General features: G+C 66.9%; 3 protein-coding genes across 21 annotated transcripts in view; all 3 read left to right on the top strand.

Moving 5' to 3' along the window:
- ST3GAL3 (ST3 beta-galactoside alpha-2,3-sialyltransferase 3) overlaps positions 1-5,360 on the top strand; it is a 180,758-nt gene extending 175,398 nt beyond the window's left edge. For all 15 annotated transcript variants that reach the window (XM_080603463.1, XM_080603456.1, XM_080603466.1 and 12 more), the window contains one exon: positions 1,840-5,360. In XM_080603463.1, the coding sequence (XP_080459589.1) occupies positions 1,840-1,929 (90 nt within the window). In that variant the 3' untranslated portion in view covers positions 1,930-5,360. The remainder of the gene's footprint in view (positions 1-1,839) is intronic.
- Positions 5,361-8,211: 2,851 nt separating this feature from the next.
- On the top strand, positions 8,212-13,529 carry ARTN (artemin). Of its 4 annotated transcripts, none has more exons than XM_080603473.1 (4): positions 8,212-8,352; positions 12,386-12,456; positions 12,562-12,745; positions 12,960-13,529. In XM_080603473.1, exons 2-4 carry the CDS (start codon positions 12,391-12,393, stop codon positions 13,394-13,396), a joined length of 687 nt encoding a protein of 228 aa, XP_080459599.1. In that variant the 5' UTR covers positions 8,212-8,352; positions 12,386-12,390; the 3' UTR covers positions 13,397-13,529. The 4 variants fall into 4 exon arrangements, with proteins under 4 accessions (XP_080459599.1, XP_080459598.1, XP_080459600.1 ...); XM_080603472.1 differs by lacking the exon at positions 8,212-8,352 and adding an exon at positions 9,266-9,377; XM_080603474.1 differs by lacking the exon at positions 8,212-8,352 and adding an exon at positions 10,940-11,947.
- Positions 13,530-14,419: 890 nt separating this feature from the next.
- IPO13 (importin 13) overlaps positions 14,420-20,021 on the top strand; it is a 28,031-nt gene continuing 22,429 nt past the window's right edge. For both annotated transcript variants that reach the window (XM_080603419.1, XM_080603418.1), the window contains exon 1: positions 14,420-14,581. In XM_080603419.1, the coding sequence (XP_080459545.1) occupies positions 14,519-14,581 (63 nt within the window). In that variant the 5' untranslated portion in view covers positions 14,420-14,518. The remainder of the gene's footprint in view (positions 14,582-20,021) is intronic.

Raw genomic sequence — 20,021 nt, 5'->3', positions numbered from 1 at the left:
TGAGAGCAGCCTTCGTGCTGAACAGCCGAGGTTTACACGTCTTGCCAGCAGCCTGGCGTGTGGTGCAGGAGAGCGCAGTTGTAGCGCCCAGTTTTACCATCCACCTCCTGTACTTAAATTCCTTCTCCCTTGTACCTTTCATGCAGGCAGATTTCCTCCTGCTGTCAGACAAGGTGCTTGCATGTGGCCTGAGCCGATGTTTCAGGTGGTTTGAGTTTGCCCAGACGTGGCCGCTCCCCGCTTTCTGTACGTACCGAGGGGCACAAGCAGCTCGTATGGGTGAAACCAGTTGACCTTTGCTGTGTGCTGAGGCAGAAGGGCACGGAGGAGGGATCAGCTTGTGCTGTGACATCTCGGGCACGGCCAGGCTCCCTCGTGCTCCAGGTAGGCTTTGAGCAGCAAGCCAGCCAGATACAAGCTGCAAGGGTGCTGCAAGGCGCGGAGCTCCTAGCGCAGCCCCGGTGCCAGCAGACACCGCTCGCTGCCTGCTGGCAGCAGCACACGCACCCTTGGCTGCCTCTGCCGGCGCTGTGTGCTCGTAGCAAGGGGCTGTGCTGTCGGGAGAGGCACTGCTGCGAGGCAGGGACCGTGCACAGGACCCCCAGGTGATGTGCCACACGTGGGAGTGCCTCCAGCGCGCGGGGATCCTGACTCTCCTGCTCCGAGGGACAGGCGCGTGCGGCTCTCAGTGCTGCTTCTTAAAATTCATGTTTGTTTTTTTTTTTCTCTTATGACCCAGCTTTCTTCCCAGAGCCGGTTTTCAGTCTCTGCTTTCATGCTAGCAGAAGCCAGACGCTGAGCTGTTTCTTGACATTGTCCCTGCAGTTTACAGGCAGGGTCTTCTGCGTTTTCAGTCTCACGCGTGGCCGTGCGGTTACCTGTGCTGGTGCACCCTCGCAGCATTCGAGTAACCAGAAGTGAAAAGCTTCTTTCGAACACAGGTTGCAAGATGAGACCTGCCTGATCTCTCAGCAGCTTTAACTGTCATAAATCCTGTGCGCTGAGGGGACAGCAGTACGAGTGCAGAGCAGCACTCAGGAGAGGAGAGGCATTTCCAAAATGTACTGGAGATCTAGCGAGGGACCGTTGGTCCCTGGCACCTCTTGGCACCAGACAGGACACCCACAGGTGACAGGACAGCCACGTGCACGTTGTGTGTGCGAGACACAGCCAGGGCTCTGCAGGGAGGTGCCACGGTCTGGCCGAGGGCTCTGTACTTCGCTGCTTGAAGCCATTTCTGGGATGTTCCCATCGAGGTATTTTATCATGGCCCACATCTTATCTAGAGCCGAGGTTACCTGCTGCCCAGAGCACTGTCCTGAAGACGTGGATTCCTGTCCTGGGATTCTTGTCTCGCTGGGAGATTTTGGGGAAAGTCGCTTTGCCCTGCTCTGTCTTTGACACACCAAGTGCTTTACCAGTACCAGCACAGCGGGGCGATGGCAGATCACTGCTGAAGCCTGCAGCAGGGCACACACCGGGGGGGCTGACAGCAGCTATAGCAGTCCTAGCCCTGAAATGCCTGACTCGGAGACGTGCCCGTCCCACCCTTCGCGCTGTATTAGTGTGACCTTTGGCATCTGATTTCCTCTTGGTAGGGCTAGTGGAGGCAGGAGCTGGCCTTGGTGAGGCTGGTCTTGGGATGAGCTAGTTTTCCAGCTCTGCTGGCTCTATCTAGATAAGAGAAGGTCCTTGGTCTGCAAGGGCCCTTCTGGTCGGCAGCAGGCTCTGCCTCCTTGGCAGAACCCCGTGCCAGCTGGAGGCTCCCATGATGTGGGGCGGAGGAGCATGCTTGGCCAGGGATAGCTGCTGACCTTTGTCTTTCTCCTTTCCTTCCAGTCCTGGACGCACAACATCCAACGGGAGAAGGAGTTCCTGCGGAAGCTGGTGAAAGCCCGAGTCATCACCGACCTGACCAGTGGGATCTGAGTGGCTGCAGCCGCTGCCTCAAAGGGAGGAGAGGAAGACGCACGCTGCAGCTCTGGGAGCAGGCACTGGCAGCCCCCCGCAAGAAGCCCGCTTCACTGGAGACACACAGAGATGCCCGGGTGCTCTGGGAAGGCCCTTTCGCATTGCCAGTCTGCAGGAGGGCAGCATCTGCTGCCTCCGGTCCTAGAGCTGGCAGGAGGAGGGCAAGGGGCTGAGCGGGCAGTTCTTGAACTCTGCATTGCAGACGGATCTTCTGTATCCAGAATTAAACGGGAGAGACTCAGGAGAGAGAAGGACGGTTTGTGAATAAAACGATTTGTGCCAAATGGGAGGTGACGCTGCCCCAAGGCAGCGGTGCCTGAATGTACAAAGTATTATTTTTTAAAGAAACTCTGCTGGAATCATACTAGAAATACCAAGGTGCAAAGCGAAATCTGCTTGTGCACAGCCCTGCGAAAAGCTCGGCCTCGCCTCGCTCCGTCTGCATTGTCGCTGGCCTCAGACCTTTCCCCGGGAAAACAAATCCGTCCAAGACTTCAGTGTTGTTGGTGCTGCTATAATTTAAAGGGAGGACGGCTTTCCCTCGTTCTCCACTTGGAGCTTCGCGTTGGAGATGAGCATGGGTTTGTTTTTCTGCACTTTTCCTCGCTTCCTGCGTAGAGGCAGCAGCAGCCACTTAACTCGGCTGTGTTCTCCGTAGCCGCTTGTCCTGCCCCGACTCTGCCCTGACCCTGGTGTGGAGCAGGGAGCCGGTGGCTTCCTCTGCCTGCAGCAGCCCCTCACCGCCATCCTGCGTGTCACGGCGCTGCGGAGCCCACCTCGCTGTGCTCAAGGTTTCCAGGCCTCTTGGGCTGTGCCTGCTGTGCAGGGCCCTCACCGAGCCGGTGCAGATCGGTGTCACCGCTCCTGGACAGCGCCTCGCTTTGCTTCTGTGGGGGAGAGGAGTGATTCGTTGTTTGGAAGGAGGTCAGATGTTGCGTGGATATCTGAAGCTTTGCAGTTTAAGAGCGGGCTGCCGAAGATGTTTTACGTTCCAGACTCGACTGTGTTCCCTGATCCGTGACCTCAGTGGTGGTGGAGCCTGCTGGCAAGGCTGGGGGCCTGCTGGGAACCCTCACCTTCTGCTTGGCCCCTGCTCACTTCATTTCCAAGCTCCTCCTGTGCTGCTCGAGCACTGCTGCTCCTCCTGGTCTCAGGAGCACGTCCCTTCCTTTGCTCTCTTGGTCCCAAGATGCAGTATTTGCACATTTGATTTGTATACGTACTTCAGAGGAGCTGGAATAAACTGAGCAACGTGGCTGAGCGCGAGGACAGCGGGCTGCTCTCGTCCACCTGGAGAGCGTGGGCAGAAGAGGGATTGCGGGGGGAAATCAGGTGGAAATGGGCTTCGAGGCAGGAGCAGGCCACCCTGCGCCCACGCGGGGCACCATCCCGAGCCACGTCCCTGCGCGTCAAGGCCACCGCGGGGGTCAGCAGAGGGGATCTGGGAGCTGCTCCCTTCCTTTCCCCTTCCATTTCCCTTCCCCTGTCCCTCTGGCCTCCCAGCTGGGTGATCCCTGCTCCCCCCCAGGTACGTGCCTGCCCCCAGGATGCTCTGTGAGGTTTCCAGCCCAGAAAGCTGGGGTTTTCAGCAGGTTTTTGACCATCTGCTGTGGCAGATACTCATTTGAATGTTCTCCCCCAATTTTTTATTATTTTATTTTTTTTGCTCAAGGGACTGGAGGTCCTGGTGGGGGTGCCTGGGCTGGACCTGGCCAGGTCGTGGCACCTACTTGGTGCTTGAACTGGGTCTTCAGCTGCTGCTGGGGAAGCCCTAGGGCACTGAGGGAGGTGATGGGCCCCATCCGTACACTACAGGGAGCGGAGATGCCAGAGAGCAGGTAGCTGCAGCCAGGAGGAGGAGGGGAAGAGCCTTCGGGGTCAGTGCTGGGCTCCTCGCTACCCCCAGAGGAGCTGCGGAGGGAGCACCCCCATGGAGACAGCAGAGCATCAATGTGATTTATTCCATTATCACTACAAACTCACAGGGCACCGTTACCTTCTAACTCACCGTCTCCGGGCCCAAGGCCCCTGCTCTGCTTTCCCTGGCGTCCCAGCTCCCCACGCAGTTGGGGTCAGGTCCCGATGGGAAGCTGTCCCTGCAGACCAGGGCGTCTCAGGCTCAGGTTGCGTGGCTCAGGGTGGCTGCGGTGGGTCGGGACACCTGCAAGCGGAGAGAGCAAGGATGGAGGTGCTGGGGGACCACGGCTCCCCCGTGTCTCGCTGTCCCTCTTGACCCAGGACTCTCAGCAAGGACATCAGCGGGGCAGGTTCATCCACGGAGCATCCCACGGCCAGGCCCTGCGGGTGATGCCGGTGTGCGCCCCGGCCCCGGGGCGGCACGTGGCGCTGGGACTGGCTCCTGGAGGCCTCTCCTTGGCTGTCTCCTCGCGTGCACCTGCAGCCACCTCCCGCCCTCCGAGACGCCGCAGCCCTGCCAGCTCGGAGCGGTGCACGCGGGTCAGAGCAGGGTCAGTGGGACGGATGCGAGTCTTGGCCTCTCCCTCGCCGTGACTCACCTTTTCAGCTCGGAAGGGAGAGCCCAGGGGAATTCTCCACGGCCTAAATATAGAGCGGGGTTGTCTGACGCCTCTGCCGCGCCGCTGTGCAGAAAGGCCAGCGGGGTGGCAGGGAACCCGCCTGGAGAGGGGCTGGGGGAGCGCGAGGAGGTTGGGGCCGGGGAAATCCATGTGCCGGTGGGAGCCAGCTCCTGCGGTGGGGCTTTGCTCCTGCTGCTGTGGGCAGCAGGTCTGGGGCACCGCAGCGCTGCTCCCCGGTATCAGCATCACCCAGGTCAGGGTTGGCCGTACCACGGCCTCGAGCTCACACATGCTGAATGGAGGCAGCGCCACCAGGGAACGTGAGGCCGCGGAGGATCTGAGCCCAGCATCCTCCGACCAGCACCTCTGGGCTTCCTGGCTCTCCTTTCTGCCGGGAAGGAGACGGGGAAGGTGGCAGGGCAGGGCTGGCTGGGTCACACCGGGGCGGGCAGGCTGGGGATGGGCAGCACCAGACGAGGGCTTCCAGGTGGCCTGGTAAGGAGGCGGCCGCCACGCTGAGCTCCGCTGGCAGCAGCGGGGTCCCTGCCGTCGGTCTGAGCATGCATCGGGCGCGGTGACCCCCTGCCACCCTTGGGTGCGGGTGACAGGGCCACCACCCAGCCTGTGGTCTCGCACAGGGACCTGCTCCGAGGGCCGGGGAGCTCGCCAGTGCTGTACCAAGCTGAGATGTAAGAACTCAATGAGTTTTTAAAATTAGTTTTAGTTTCTGCGTTGTTTTTTTTTTAATTTTCCCTCTAGGTAGGGAGGGCAAGAGTCTTGCAGGCTCCTCCAAGCCGGCTTATGTCACATCAATTCAGTCATATCACAGAAGCAATAAAGCTATCAAACGAGCTTGGCTGGCCTCTTTCTTTTGCTGCCTCTGGCCATTTTTAGGGGAGGCAGAGGGATTCCCCCGCTCGGGCTATCCCCAGCGTGCTCCAGCTGTTGGCTCCTCCAGCAGAGCACCCCGAAGGCACCCGCTGATCCCAGGGGCCTGGCGCTGGGGCCAGCAGAGGGCTGTGCCCCTCCTGCCCGGTGACCGAGGGGATGGGAGAGGGGCTCGGGGTGGGTGCACGATGTGTCGGGGGGCAGCAGCCCCCTTGTACACGCGGGGCTGGCCGTTTCGAGGTGGTTTGCAGTCCACCTGTTGAGCTGTGGAGGTCACCCAGCCTCAAACCACCGCATCCCCGTGTCCTGCCGGAGGGAGCGACGGGGGCACCGCGGGGACGGGCTCTGCTCACCACGCAGGCACCTCTGTGCCCCTCTGAGCTGCGGCGGCGGCCGTCCCAGCCGTCCTCCCCTTGTGGCGAGCACTCAAGGCACCAAGCCAGGGCTGGAGGGGACAGAGAGGGCCCTGGGACCCTCGCTCTGATCCTCAGCAAAGCACACCGTGCCTGACGTTGGGGCACGCGGAGAGGAAGCCGGGGTGACGGCGTCCTCCCTGTGACTGCATCCCTTTGGGCCTCTCTCGGGGACTCCCCGGCAGCGGGGTCACTTCCAGCCGCTCACCGCCCCGCTGGGTGCGGCCCCGGCGAAGGCAGGTGTCCGGCCAAGTGACCTTCTCGCCGCCGCGTCCAGGAAGGAAGCAGTTTAGGAAGCCGGGGGCTGAGGCCGTGACCGACTCCAACACCTGCCGGGGGCCCGGAGGGAGGATGTGACCCCTGCCATGGCCCCAGCGATGCTGGGGAGCTTCCAGGGCCGTGGGACGAGTCAGGGACGGTTTCGTCACTCAGGGGAATTGGGGGGGGGCTGCTTCCAAGTGGGTGACAGGTCTGACGGACACGAGGGGTGGCCTCCTGCCAGCGCTGGTGGGACGCTGCGGAGGCGACTGCCTCCCGGGAGCACGGCTGCAAGTTACGGACCCTTAGTTAGAGAGGGGAGCGGCTGGAGCTGCTCAAACCCCTCTTTTCTGCTCTCCTTTTCCAGACCCTGAAGGAGCAGAGCCACCGCTGCCACCCCCGCACGTGGCACGTACCCGAGCCGGGGAGCAGGGCACGCGGGGACAGCCACGTTAGCAGAAGCAGACGCTTGGTTCTGGTAGCAGATGTCCCCAAAGGAATCACGTCGCCACCGAGACAGGGACAGCGCAACCGGCCGGCCCGTCTGCGTCACAGCTCTGCTCCCCGCGTGCTTGGTGGCGAGCTCCGTCCTGCCGTCGGGCTGGAGCACGTCAGCCCTGTCCTGCCCCACGCCTGGTGGCACCTGCGGGGACGGACGTCAGGCTGGGATGGCCGAGGGACACGGGGACAGCCCCAGCCCTGTGGGGCCGGTGCAGGCGGTGCCTTGGGAGGCACCAAACCAGCCGCTGCCAGCAGCAGCGGGGGTTCAGGCACTGCGCTGGGCAGTGCCACCTCCTGCCGCTGTGGTGCCACCAGTGTGACATCCCAGGCAGGGCAGCAGCAGGGTGACATCTCCAGGGGCAGAGGAGGGAGCCAGGAGCCCCAGGTTTATGGGGTATCAGCCACAAAGGGGGCACCCCCAGGAGGGCACGGAGGGCAGGCTTTGCACAGCCATCCTGCTACAGGACTGGGGACGCTGTGGGCACCACAAGGGGTCCCCTGGACACCCCGCTGTGCCATGCCAGCCCCAGCATCGTGCCCAGGGGCAGCTCCTGGACGAGCCCTGGGGACATGAGGGGACACGAGGCCCAGCCCAGCAGCGCGCAGGGAAGGTGGGAGGGGATGGGGCACCCCGCCTGGGGCACCTTTGGCTGTCACCAAGCCCCGCAGGCTGCCTGCTGCGGAGGGCAGCCCCTCTTGGGCATCTCCCCCTGTGTGGACACAGCTGTGGCCAGTCCTGGCCCCGAAGGCATGGCCAGGGGACCCGGGGCAGGACGTGCCACCCACGGGGAGACTGTCCAAGCAGGCAGCCCCCTTATATTGGCCTACTGCCCTGCGAAGCAGAGGGTCCTGTTCCCTGACCCTGTCCCTGCCAATTCCCCACCCCAGGGCCGCTCCTGTGCCCCCAAACCTCCGCTGGGCTGAGGCAGCAGGGCTTCACCCCTGGAGCAGTCCAGGGGAGCAGTCCCAGGCCGCAGCAGCGAGGCAGCGAGACCCCCACACCACGCGCTCGGCCCTCTTGGGGTAGGAACAGCACCTCCAGGCCCTCTGCCACCCCGCTAGCAGCCCAGGGGACAGCTTAGCCACCACCCCCCGGGCCAGCGCATTCCCCGGCAGGTGCTGCCACGGGAGGGATGCGGGAGCTGTCATCCTGCGAGGGATAATCCAGCAAGACGAGGCCAGGCCAGGCCGGGCGGCCGGCTCGCACGCGCTCCTCCAGCCCTCCCAGCCGCGGGGTCCGGGCGGCGGGGAAGCCGTCAACAGCGCTTTGGGATCGGGGGGCAAGGAGGGAGCCCAGGCCAAGACCCCAGGGGCTCCCCGGGGCCGGCGTGCAGCAACAGCGTGGCTGCTGGCCCTGCTCCAGCGAGGGAGAGTTATATAAGCCCGGGGAGGCTGCGAGGCGCTGCCCGGGCAGATGACACGGCCGGCAGCATCCCGGGGCGCGCAGCCCGGCCGGACGCCTCCGGCCACCGCCGCGGGCAGGGCCCGGGGGGCCAGCGAGCCATGAGGGCTGGCCCCGGGGGGCTCGGCCGGGCTGGGCTGTGCCCCCACGGCCAGCTCCGGCCAGGGGAGCACGTGTGAAGCGAGGCCGAGCGGAGGCGGCCCTGGGATTTTGGCACGTTCGCAAGGAGCACTCGAGAGCCCCACGATGGACGTGGAGGGCCCTGGGCGGTGACGCAGGGACTCGCACGGGCACGGCTCGGCTCGGCTCGGCTCGCCAGCCGGCCCCCATGTCCCCGGGGCCTGCGACGGCCCCGGCGGAGGGAGGCAGGGAGGCGGCGGAGGTAAGGGGGCCGCCGGCGGGTGGCCGGGCCCGGGGTGGCCTCGGGGGCGCAGGGGCGGGCGGGGAGGCAGGGCGGGGAGGCCGGACTCCTCCTCCGCCGAGGCGCACGGGTGGCCCGAGGGGGGCTCGGGTGCGTGGGGTCGGTCCCCGCTGCTCCCACGCCGAGCCGCGGGGACCCCACGGGGCCGCGGGGGGGGCTCCGCGGGCTCCCCCCGACGCCACGCGGGAGGGTGCTCCGTGGGGCCGCGTCCCCCCACCCCAAACCCTCCCTCGCCCCGCACGGGGTCCGCGTGGGGCTCCGTCCCGCTCGGGGAAGGGCTGAGCGCGTGGCCCCGCGGGGATGGGGGGGCCCGTGTCCGTCCTGCCTGTGCTGCGACCGCGCTGTCGGGGCAGCGAGCCGCCCGGGGAGCCTCGCCGCGGGGCGTCCGTCCGTCGGTCCGTCCGGGAGGGCTGTCCGGCGGCTGTCCGGCCGCCCGGTGCCGGTGGAGGTCCCGGTGCCGGTGGAGGTCCCGGCGCCGGTGCGGGTCCCGGCGCGGCTCCCGGTCCCGCCGCGGGTCGGGGGGCGGCTCCCGGTGCTGGCGGGGTCCCGGGGCCGGCGCCCTCCTGCTCCCGGGGCGGTCCCGGCTGCGGGGCGGGCCGGGGGGTCCCGGTGGCGCTCGGGGCGCGGTGCCGGTGCCGGTGCCCGCCCCGCCGGTCAGGTGACGGCGGCTGGAATTTGACACCGGCGGCGGCGGCGGGAGCGGGATGGAGCCGCCGCTGCCCCGCACTGCGCGCCCGCCCGCCGGCACCGGCACCGGCACCGCACCCCGAGGCGCACCGGGACCCGCACCGCCGACCCCCGAGGCGCAGCGGGAGCGGCACCGGGAGCGGCACCGGGAGCGGCGGCGGCGGGAGCCGGTACCGGTGCCGGCGGGGCAGCGCCGGCCCCCGCCCGCGCCCCGCCCCGGCGCGGCGGCGGGGGGCGGCGGGGAGCGGAGGCGATGCGGGGCGGCGGCGGCCCGGGGGATGCTCCCCGCCGCGGGCACGGTGAGTGCGGGCCGGGGCGGCGGGCGGCGGCAGCGGCCGTCCCAGCCCGCCGGCAGCCTACGGGGAACCGGGGCGGGTGGATGGGGGGGAGGAATAAGGGGGGTCCGCTCCGCCGCCCGCCCCACCGGCAAAACCCGCGGGGCGGCGAGGGGGGCCCGGACCACCCCCGTCACCCCGGGCAGGTCCCGGCCCGGCGGCTCCCGGGGCTGCCCGAGCCCGGTCCCGCGGGGGGAAGCGCTCCGGAGCCGCGGCGGGGAACGGGGCTGCCCCCGCTCGGGCCGGGGAGAGGCGGGGACCCCGCCGGGGGTGCCCGGGGACACGGGGCCGGGCTCGCCCGCCCCTTCTCGGGCTCACCCCTTCAGGCACGTCGGGGGGGGTCCCTGCCCCGGCTGCCCGGGGCCGGCCGGTGAGCGGGGCAGGCAGCTCCCGCCGAGCCGGGCCGCCCCTGGGGAGAGCCCCGGGACCGGGGCGCGGGGACCGGCGCTGCCCCCGGTGTCCCCGGGCGGCCGCGGCTGCTTCCACGCGGCGGCAGCTCCTCGTTCGTGGGCCCCACGTGTCCGGTACCGGCCTCCCCCGGCCCTGTGGGGCAGGTGCCAGCCCCGTGTCACCCGTGGGCTTCCTTTGCGACCCCTCGCAAGTCCTCCAGCGCGGTGGGACGCCGGCCCTCCGCCGGTTCCCGGTGCTCGCAGGTGCCCGGGGAGGTCTCCGGGCATGGCCCCACGCCGCCAGCGAGGCCCGGCCTTATCCCCGGCCTCAAAGAGGCCCCCCACCCCGGGATGCTGGGACCCTCGTTCTGGGGATGGGGCTCCCCAGCGGCCGCCACGCAGTGTATGCAGGGTGCGCACCGGAGCCGTCCCCGCCCCGTTCCCCCCGTGCACCGGGACGGGCCCCAGGGGCACGGCGCTGCTCAGCCCCGGGGGGGGGGACGCGTGGGTTGTGGGGGGGCTGACCCGTGCGAGGGCAGCTCCTCGCGTGGACCGGCCCGATCCCGACCTGGGAAGAGCTCAGGAGCCTGGTAGCGGCCGGCCGGGGCTCTCCGAGCCGGGGCAGGAGCAGATCCCACCCGGACCCCCTCCAGGAGCCGGGGCTGCGGCTCTGGCATCCCCGCGGGGCGCTCAGGACCGGGCCCGGCTGTTCCCCGTTCCCCCACCCCACGGGGGTGCGCAGCCAGCGCGGGGCCGCGCTGCCTGGGGGAGGCTTCCTTCGTCCTCCCGCTTCTCTCGGCGGATCCCGGGGCCGTGCTGCCGCCGGCTGGGCGAAGCCCGCAGTGCAGCTCGGCCCCGCCGCCCGGCCGCCGGCTCCCGGGGCAGATGCGCCCCGCCGGGGCCGGGGCTGCAGCGCCCGGTGCCCCGCCGCCGCCCGACGGGGCGGGCAGGGCGGCCCCGCCGCCGGTGCCCCCGACGGGACGGGGCTGGAGGAGCGGCAGCCCCGCAGCGTGGGCCCCAGCCGCTGTGTCACCGCCTGGCCGCTGGCCCGCAGCCCTCGAGGGCCCCCGTCCCGTCCCGCTGTGCTGCTGGGGCCGAGGGGCCGCGGCGGGGCGGTGGGAGCGGGGACGGGGGGCCCGGCTCCTGCTGGCGGGGCCACGGGACCCTCGCCGGGCCCCTCCGGGGGTGCCGGCCTGGGAAAACGATGACCTGGCGGCAGCGGCTGGCGCGGGGCCACGGGCCGCCACGGGAGCGATGCGCTGCGTGGGCCGTGCTTGGCCAAGCTGCGGCGGCTGGCGGGGCTGGGGGGCCTGGTGCCAGCCCTGCCTGCCGTGGGGCCGCATCCTGCCCGGCGCATGGCACGCAGAGGAGGTTCGTGCGCCCGGTGGTGCCTGCCACAGCCCCTTGGCATGGAATGGCTGGGTGCCACCCACGCAAGGTGGCAGTGGGTATAGCAACCGGGGCTTGGGGCCTGGCGAGCATCCCCTGAGGTGCTGGGGGTCAGGGGGAACTGGTTTTGTCTCCCCACGCCAGCAGTGCCCCAGTTGCTTCCCCTCGCTCTTCGGCCAGCAGCGCTCTCCCCAGCATATCCCGTCCCAACTTTGCTCCACTGCAGGAGCACCTGGGATTTGCTGGGGGAAAGCCATGGAAGGGGCAGGGGGAACCCCGCCGCTGTGGGATGTCACCAAGCTCGAAGGGGACAGTCCTGTCCTGAGAGATGGGGATGCAGCAGCAGACCAAAAGCTGGGAGCCACCTCTGGAGGATCCAGGCTTCCCCACTCCATGCTTGGGGCACTGAGGAGCGGGGGCTTCCCCGCACCCCACACATGTGTGGGTGCAGACTGGCGCTGTCCCTGCACCTCCCAGGGGCCCACGGTGCGAATTCCCCTGCGTGGCGGGGCCAGCAGGCACTGGGTAGTGTCCTTGGGGTGAATGGCTTTGGAGAGCCCAGCGTGGTGTGCTGCCGTGTCCCCATGGGACCTGCCTGTCCCACCCCTCACGGCCCCGTTCACCCATCCACGGGCTGCTCTGGGGCCGCACGCCCCAGCTCCCAGCGCTGCACAGGCAGCGTGCCGGGGAGCCAGCGCGGGGCCGGGGGGTGGCCGCACCGGGGGACCCTGCGCTAATGGATTTGGAGTTTCCAAGGTCAGGCTCCCACCGCGAGCAAGAAAAACATTCCCAGGGAAGGGCCATGGGAAAGGGCCCCCCCCGCGGCGCTCCCAGTCCCAGCAGCTGCCTTACGGCACAGCCTGGCATCCCGGGCCGCTCACGCGAGGAGGCGGCTGCGTCCCCCCGAGGAGAGGTGCCGGGCAAAGTCCCTTCTGCCAGCTTCTCCAGGGAGGGAGACATGGGGGGCGTGGGGGCCTGGCCGTGCAGGGAGGGGATGGGAGGTGTTGTGGGGTGCTGGGGGTGAGGACAGCATGCTTGGCAGGGGAAAGGTGTGCCAGCTCCCAGCTGTTTTGATGGCCTCTCCTAGGTGCCACCGGGGTCTGGGTGGGCAGGGACGGGTGCTGCCAGCACCAGCTGCGGGTGCCTGCCCTGTGTGTGCCGCACAGGCACTGACCCACACCTCTGTGCTTGCAGCCAGCATGGAGCAGCGAGCGGGGCCACCAGAGCCAAGACCTGCAGGACCCAGCACGCATCCGCAGCCCAAGGTGAGCCCAGGCCTGGCCGCCCACGATGGCCAGGACCCCCTGTCCCTGTCCCCATCCTCATCCCTGAGCCCAGAGCTCACCCCGCTGTGCCGTGCTGTGTTGCAGGAGGGGACGTTGTGGGGTGTCCTCGCCATCCTCTCGCTGCTGGCCGGGCTGGCCACGGGAGCCCTGCGTACCCCGCACTGCAACGAGACGCTGGATGCGGCCCCCACGCTGCGGGACATGGCCACCGCCAGCCCCAGCGCGGAGGACGGCGTGGAGATGCCGCTCGCCTGGAGCCAGCTGCATGGTGCGTGTTGGGGCAGGGGGGACACCCCGGGGCTGGGGGGACACCGTCACACGTGGGATGCACAGCCCGGGCACTGTGGCCCCGAGCACGGGGGAGCTGGCTGGGTGCGGTGGCACTGGGCTGCAGCGGGTGTCAGATGGGTCACCGCAGGGGACGTGTGGGCTTGGTGGTCCTGGGAGGACAGGGGTGATGGTGCCACCTTGTTTGCCTGCAGGGGACAACATGACGACGGGGGCCCTGGGTGCAACGGAGCTGGCGGAGGACCTGCTGCTGCGCGCCGAGCGCTCGCCGCCGGGCACCGGCAAAGCCAAGAAGGGGCCGCGGAAACCCTCGCGGGGCGCCCGCGGGCGCAACTGCCACATCCGCAACCTGATGGTGAAGGTGCGCGACCTGGGCCTGGGCTTCAACTCGGACGAGATCGTGCTCTTCAAGTACTGCAGCGGCTCCTGCCACCGGGCGCGCAGCAACTACGACCTGACGTTGGGCAGCCTCCTGCGGCAGCAGCTCATCGTCCCAGGGCCGCAGGAGCGCATCCTCAGCCACCCCTGCTGCCGGCCCACCCGCTACGAGGCCGTGTCCTTCATGGACGTGCAGAACACGTGGCAGACGGTGGAGAAGCTCTCGGCGGCCGAGTGCAGCTGCATCGGCTGAGGGGGGGCTGCCGGCTCAGCCCCGGCTCGACGCACGCTGGCAGCCCCCAGCTCGTGGCGCTGGCACCCGGAGGAAGGCAGGAGGGTCCGGTGCCCCCAGTTTTATGTGGCCACGAGGGACCGAGGCAAGCTGGAGTCGTGACAGGGGGGGTCGGCAGCAGAGCCCCCTCCCGCTCAGTGCCAAGCAGCCGGTGCCACCGGCTCTGTGGGGTCCTGCCTGGGTGCACCCCTACGTGGCTCGGCCCTGGGAGAGGAGCCGGAGCGGGACGGAGCATCCCCACCGCCCTGTGCCCTGCCTGGACTGGTGCTCCCACACCCCTGCCAAGCATCGCCCGGGCTTCGGAGGGGGTCAGGAAGGGGCACCCCGGGGCTGGGGGTGGCCAGAGCCACCCTGCGGGGAGGGGGTGTCCCCAAGGGCAGGGGCGCAGCGGGGCCAAACCGCACCGGCATGGGGCAGCGCCCGGTGCTCCACAGGGCACGGGCACCCCCGGGACCCCTGCCCGGCTCCGAGCGGGGGCTGCAGGGTCCCTCCCCGCGGTGCTGCGGCACTAAACTATTTATTACTCTAAATTATTTATTTATTGTTCTCGAGCGGCAGCTCCTATTTATGACTTTGGGCCCGCGGGGGCCGGGTGTAATTTAACCCCAGCGCTGATGTGAAGCCCTGGGGCTGCGGCCAGCAGCGCCCCGTCCCCATCCTCGGGCTCCTCGTGCCCCCAACCCCTACCATTTTTATTTTTTTTTTTTTTTTGTGGGTTGTTTTTCTATTATTTGTAAGATTTGAGGATAAACTCTATTTTTGTACAGCCGCCTTTTCCCGTAGCAATAAAGCGATGGGCCGCGCGTCCGACCCCGCTGCTGGCTGCCGGGTTTTTTGGGGAGGGGTCCTCGTGCCGGGGGGGGGGGGGCGGGGGGGGGGCCGCTCCAAGGGCCGGGGCGGGGCGCGGGGCCGGGACTACGGCTCCCGGCGGGCGGCGCGGCCGAGCCCGGCCCCCGGTCCGCCCGGTAGGGGCGTGCCGAGCCGAGCCGTGCCGAGCCGTGCCGAGCCGAGCGGGGCGGGAGGGAGGCGGAGGCGGGTCCCGGCGCCGTCCTGCGCCCGCCGCCGCCCAGCGCCGCCGCAGCCATGGAGCGGAGGGCGGAGGCGCCGCCGCAGGGCCTCGACTTCACCGTGGAGAACGTGGAGAAGGTGAGCGGGCAGCGGGAGGGGGGCTCGGGCCGGGCTCGGGGTGGCACGGCACGGCTTGGCTCGGCTTGGCTCGGCTCGGCTCGGCACGGCCCGCTCCGGTGCTGCGCGGCGCGGGGTTTCGCTGCCCGGCACGGCTCGGCACGGCTCGGCACGGCTGTGCTCGGCGGCCTCCGTGCCGAACGGAGCCGCTCCGTGCGCCGGGGAGAAGCCGCCGGGGGGAGGAAGATGATGAGGCAGAAATGGGAGCGGGAGGAAGGGGGCGCGCAGCCCGCGGGGCGCGGGGGGCGAGCGGCGCCGCACCGGCAGCGTCCCCAGCAGGCGGGGAGGGCCCTGCTCGGGGGAGCTTCCTCGCCCCGCAGCGCCTTCCTCACCCCCCCAGCGCCTTGTTTTAGCCCCCAGAGCCTTCCTCAGCCCCCCAGTGCCTTCCTCACCCCGCGCCCGTTCCTCCCCCCCCCGAGGCTCCTCCAGGGTCCGGGCGAGAGGGGCAGCCTCCGGGGTGCTGAGGGCTGGGATGCTGGCAGCCGCTGGGGAGAACTGGGGTCTGGTGGGGGCACGCTGCTGTGGATGAGTTCCTGCTAGCCTCCAAAGAACCCGAAATCCGTCGTGGAGAATGACCCGAAATCCGTCGTGGAGACCGAGCGGGGTACCCGAGGGGCAAACGCTTCCCCTGGGTGATGGTGGAGGTGCTGGGGCAGGTGAGGGGCGAGCAGCGAGGGAGCTCTGCTTCCTGCAGCCGCCCGTCTTATCACGCATCCGACACCTCGATCCGCAGCCGGGTCCCCAGACAGCTAGCGGGAATCCCAGCGTCCTCGTTTTTCCTGGATAAGAATAGCCCCAGCTTCCTGCCAGAGCGGTGCCCACGGGCCCGCTGGCGGGCGCATCGCGGGCGTCCCGCACCCACCCCTACCTGGCCTGGGGAGGTGTCAGACCACGAGCCAGGTCTGTAACCAGGCACTGGTTCCTTTGTGGCCGCAGGTGACAGAGCCCACCGGTGACACCGGGATGGAGCGCGGCCCTGAGGATTAACCCACGTCTGCAAAAATGCTCCATTAACGCTACCTTCTGCAGCTTAACCCTTGTACAGTCAGGGATGCTGGACATTTTTTCCCCAGATTTCCTTCTCCAGCAGGCACAAACCACCTCTTTGTCTGCACCAGCCACGAAGCCGGCACGAGGAGGGTGGGCAGTGCCCGGGGGGCAGCCTGGCGCGGGCTGTGCAGAAGCACGGCGCTCCCTCCCTGCGCTGCGCCGCATTCGGTCTCCCGACGCCGGGGAGGAGGCAGATCTGCCCTCTAGGATGCTTCGGCTCCCATCCCCCTGCCCGCCCGAGCTCTCGCAGTCGCAGGCTTTGCCATCGTTGGTTGACGTCCCCAGGAGATGCAGCTGCAGGCCGCGGGGGGGGCAGCGCGGGCTGGGGACAGGGAGGGAGAAACGTGGGGTGGGACCAGAAGGAGCCCAGAGGCTGAGCATCTCGGGGCCCCCCCCGTGTCGCTTTTCAGAGGGGGGCGGCAGGGTGTTTCTGACACAAATCCCGCAGAATTCGGCTCTGGCTGGGGGCTGGGCAGGTGGGAGGGCGGTGGGCAGAGCCGCCTTGTCAGAGTTGGTACTGACAAATAAATGATGTTCCGCCGGCCTGGGCTTTTCTGCCTGTCAGATTTTGTGCACGGCTCTATTAATAACGTTGAATGCTGATTAAAGTCGGGGTTCGGCTCCGCGCTGAGTCAGTCGGTGTGAGCGCTGGGGCTGGAGGCAGAACGAGGGCTGGTTAGCTCTTAGGGCAGAGGGTCAGGGCGTCTCCAGGTCCCCATGGTGGAAGCCGTCCTGTGGCCATCATACCCGGTCTCTGGCCAGGCAGTGCCCATCTGATGGTTTTAGAGGAGGCCAGGCGTTGCCCATCGCGCTCTCCTGATGGTTTTAGAGTAGACAATTGCCATTTTTGGAAGGCCCATCCATACCCCCTTGTTATTTTTTATGCGGATGTTGGTGGTTTTTGCTCCGTGTTTTCCTCCCGGAGCTCCCCCTCGACATGGAGGAGCGAGGCTGCGCGGCGGCAGAGCCGTTCTGCTCCGGTTGCTGTGTCAGGGCGCTCAGGGCTCTGGCCTGCGGCCGCTTCTTGTTTGCTGCCAAGCCTGACCTAGATGCTGCTCTGGCTTAAGCACAAGGAGAGCAGGCTGCGGCCGTGCCGCGCCGACCCGCTGGGCACCCGGGGGCTCCGGGCTGGCACCGCTTCCCCGTGCACCTGCCGCTGAGCTGGAGGAGCCTGAGACAAGGCAAGGCTGAGCGATCCAAGGCCTTCGGGCTTCGAGGGTGGTTTGCCTCCCCGGGCATAAACGGTGCAATCTGGCTCTTGAACTGTGTGTGCTTTTCCGTGCCCAGGGCCGTCCCCGACTTGGCTGACAGCCTGGTGATGGGCGGCAGTACAACGGGGAGGTGAAACTCCTGCTGCGGTGCGAGCTCTGCTCTGTTCAGGGTGGGTGACAAATGCTCGGTCTCTGCTGGCTGTATATGTCTCACAGGAGCAGGGGGAGGCTGTGCTGAAGGACTTATGCCTTGCAGTTTGGTCTGCCTTGGGTCAACATTGGTAGTACCCTCCACTGCAGTGGGGTGGTAGAGGCAGGAGGAGAGGGATGAGACCCTCTTCGCCTGCTTTCAGTGCAGCTGAATCTGCTGTAGCAGAATCCCCCTTTTTGAAACAAGAGGGAACCCAGGGCCTTTCTGGGGGAATTTCCCTATTGCAAGCTCTAAGCTCTCCCTCTTTTTTTTTTTTTTTTTTTTTTTAATCCTTCCAGGATTTTCCTCCTTTGGCCTACCTCTCATCCTCTGGGGTGCCGGTAATACCCACTGACATCTTCTCCCTAGCACATTGGAAGGCTCAGGGATGCCACGCTGCTAGATTGCCGTGCACCTCTCTGGAGGTGCCTGACGAATGCCCAGCACCTCCAGCAGGACAAGGAGGTGGCGTGTGTGGAGCTGGTGTCCAAGTCCGCGGCGACCAGGGGGTGGCTTTGGGGGCTGCTTGTGGGAGATGCTGAGGCTGGGTGAGGTGGTCGCTGCCAGGGCTGCCTTCACCCCAGGAGAGGGGGGAAGAGAAACCCAAGTGCACCTGGTTTATCTGGAAAAATATTATTGACTGTCTTGTGATACCTGATAACAACAATTATGGACAGCTTGGGGTGAAGGAATGATTCTTCCTGTCCAGTGCACCGCTGGCAGCAGCTTGCCCAGCTGTTCCTCAGAGGCAGCCCGTCTATGCCTGACGGGGCGTCTGTGCCTTTGATGGTGAGTTAGGGGCCTCGGGGGGATGTTCTCGCAAAATTGAGGGAAGCGAGGAGTCATCTCGTTTGCCGTTTAAGCAGAACCAGAACCACCCTTGGCTGAACACCTAGCTCCTTCCTGTGTCATGACGGCAGTCAGACGAGAGGCTGGCACGTTGCTGTGGTTGCCAGGCCTCCGCTGTGCTCTGCAACGCTGTCATGAGAGCCTCTGGTCAGCGGCGACCTCTTGTGCAGGGGGAGTTGGTGGGACAGGAGCCTGGGGGCCTCAGAAGGATTCTGAGCTGGTTCCCTGGGGTGAGAAGAAGGAGCAAGACGTGGTGGACAGGGGTGCTCCTGTCCTGGGCTCTTTGCTCCCAGCTCTTCTCTCAAGTCCCGCTCACCCATTGCTCGTGCAGGGCCCAGGCCCAGGGGACGGCAGGTGCCCTGGGGTCCTTTCCAAGCCTGGTGTCACACTGAGAGCGTGCCTGTCCCTTGCAGCCTGCCTGTGCTGGGGACCACGCTGTCCTCTGAGAGGATTTGTCCACAGCCGAGCTGCTCGGGGGCTGCAGCACCGTCCCCACTGCCAGCAGGCCGCATGGGAAGGCTGGGGGTGAAGAGCGGCCGAAGCGGCGGCGCGTTTATTCGGAGAGGGGAACGCAATTGGCTTTATTTCACATTCCTTATCCTCCGTGCTTCGGCAGGAGGCTGCTTTCTGCCCGGCTCCCCTGCCATTTCGGAGGGAGGCTGGCTGGTGTGCGGGGGGGGAGGCGGGATGACGTTCCCTGCGCTCGGCAGAGGCCGGGTAATGGCAGTGCCGCTGCAGGCCTGGAGCGCTGGCGCGGCGAGCGTGCGCTCAGCTAGGAGGGAGGGCGAGAGGCTGCAGCAGGAGGCTGGAGGCCGTCCTGAAGGAGACGTGTCGCTGCTGCCCTCGGCCCTGGGTGCCAGGCACGGAGCAGAACCGGGGTGTGTTTGCACGGGCTGTTTTCCCTGCCCGGTCCCCTCTGTCGGCTGCAGAGAAGCCCCTGGAGGCGCAGCGGCCCTGCTGGGAAGCAGCAGGCAGGTTGCTCAGTGTGTGGGGCTGCTGTCACCGCTCAAATGGCACTGGCAGTGCCGTGCTGCTGGGCACCAGCCCCTGGCGAGCCGGCAGGCCCCGTGTTCATCAGGCACCCTGCAGTCAGGGCGACAAATTGCCGCGGCTGTGCTCTGCAGGGGCTGCAAGGGATGAGGGCTGCAGAGGTGCTGAGCTCAGAGCAGCTGCTGCAGCTCCTTCTCCCTGCTGGTGCCACAGCGTGAGCTGATATCCATGATCCCTGGGCTGTTCCCCCTCCTGCTTTCCAGAGGGACCAGAGTGGGAGCTCTGACCTTGTGGGCAAGCTTCTTCTGGTGCTCTCGAGTGGCTGACACCACGCCGGTAACTGAAGCCCAAAGGGCTCTGACCACAGCTTTTTTAGAGCAGGGAAGGCCCATAATAACAAGCTTGAATTATTTTCAACCAAGTAGAGATGATGTTGGAGAAAGCTCGTTCCCTGGCCAAAGGGCATAGCTGACAGCCCGGCTGTTTACCAGGTCTCATGTTACAGGTCTAATTGCAGAGGAGGCAGGTCTGGTGTCAGCCACGCTTTTAAATCAGAATGCACAAAGCCATCCTATTAGATGTCGCTGCCCAATTTCATGCCTTCTGCTTCTCCCTCCTGGCACTGGTGAGTTCCCCGCATCATCTCCAGCACTTCCTTCTGGGCCTGAGAGCGCTGGCTGGCAAGGCGATGTCTGGAGTGAAAGTCAAGCAGCAGCTGGTGCCAAAGCCTGCCTGCAGAATGAAGACTCTGCCTTTTCTTGCTAGGGACGAGTGTGCTGTGCGTTCAGGTACCCACCTGCTGAGCACGCTGCCTTGCAGCCTTGTGTCCTGCACTCCTGGCAGAGGATGGTACATGGCTCGTGTAGGTGGTAGGCAAGGGAGACAACCCAGCATTCTCCTTAGGGTTTCATCTGGTGCTTTGAGATGAACTGGGATGGTCAGCATTTCAGCATTGACACCCATCCTTGAAGGTCCCCTAGGAGCTTTCTTGTGTTGTGCAGAGCACTACGGCAGGTACAGGTGGGGCATCTCTAGCTGGTGTCCAGCTGTCCTCAGGCCAGAGCCAGCACACCAGGTCCTGTCCCCAGCAGGATGCTCAGGGACAAGAAGA

Source organism: Anser brachyrhynchus, assembly GCF_964034855.1.
Source record: "Anser brachyrhynchus genome assembly, chromosome: 8".
Taxonomy (NCBI): Eukaryota; Metazoa; Chordata; class Aves; order Anseriformes; family Anatidae; genus Anser; species Anser brachyrhynchus.
Note: the sequence above shows the minus strand (reverse complement) of the source record. Positions and strands in the feature narration are given on the sequence as shown.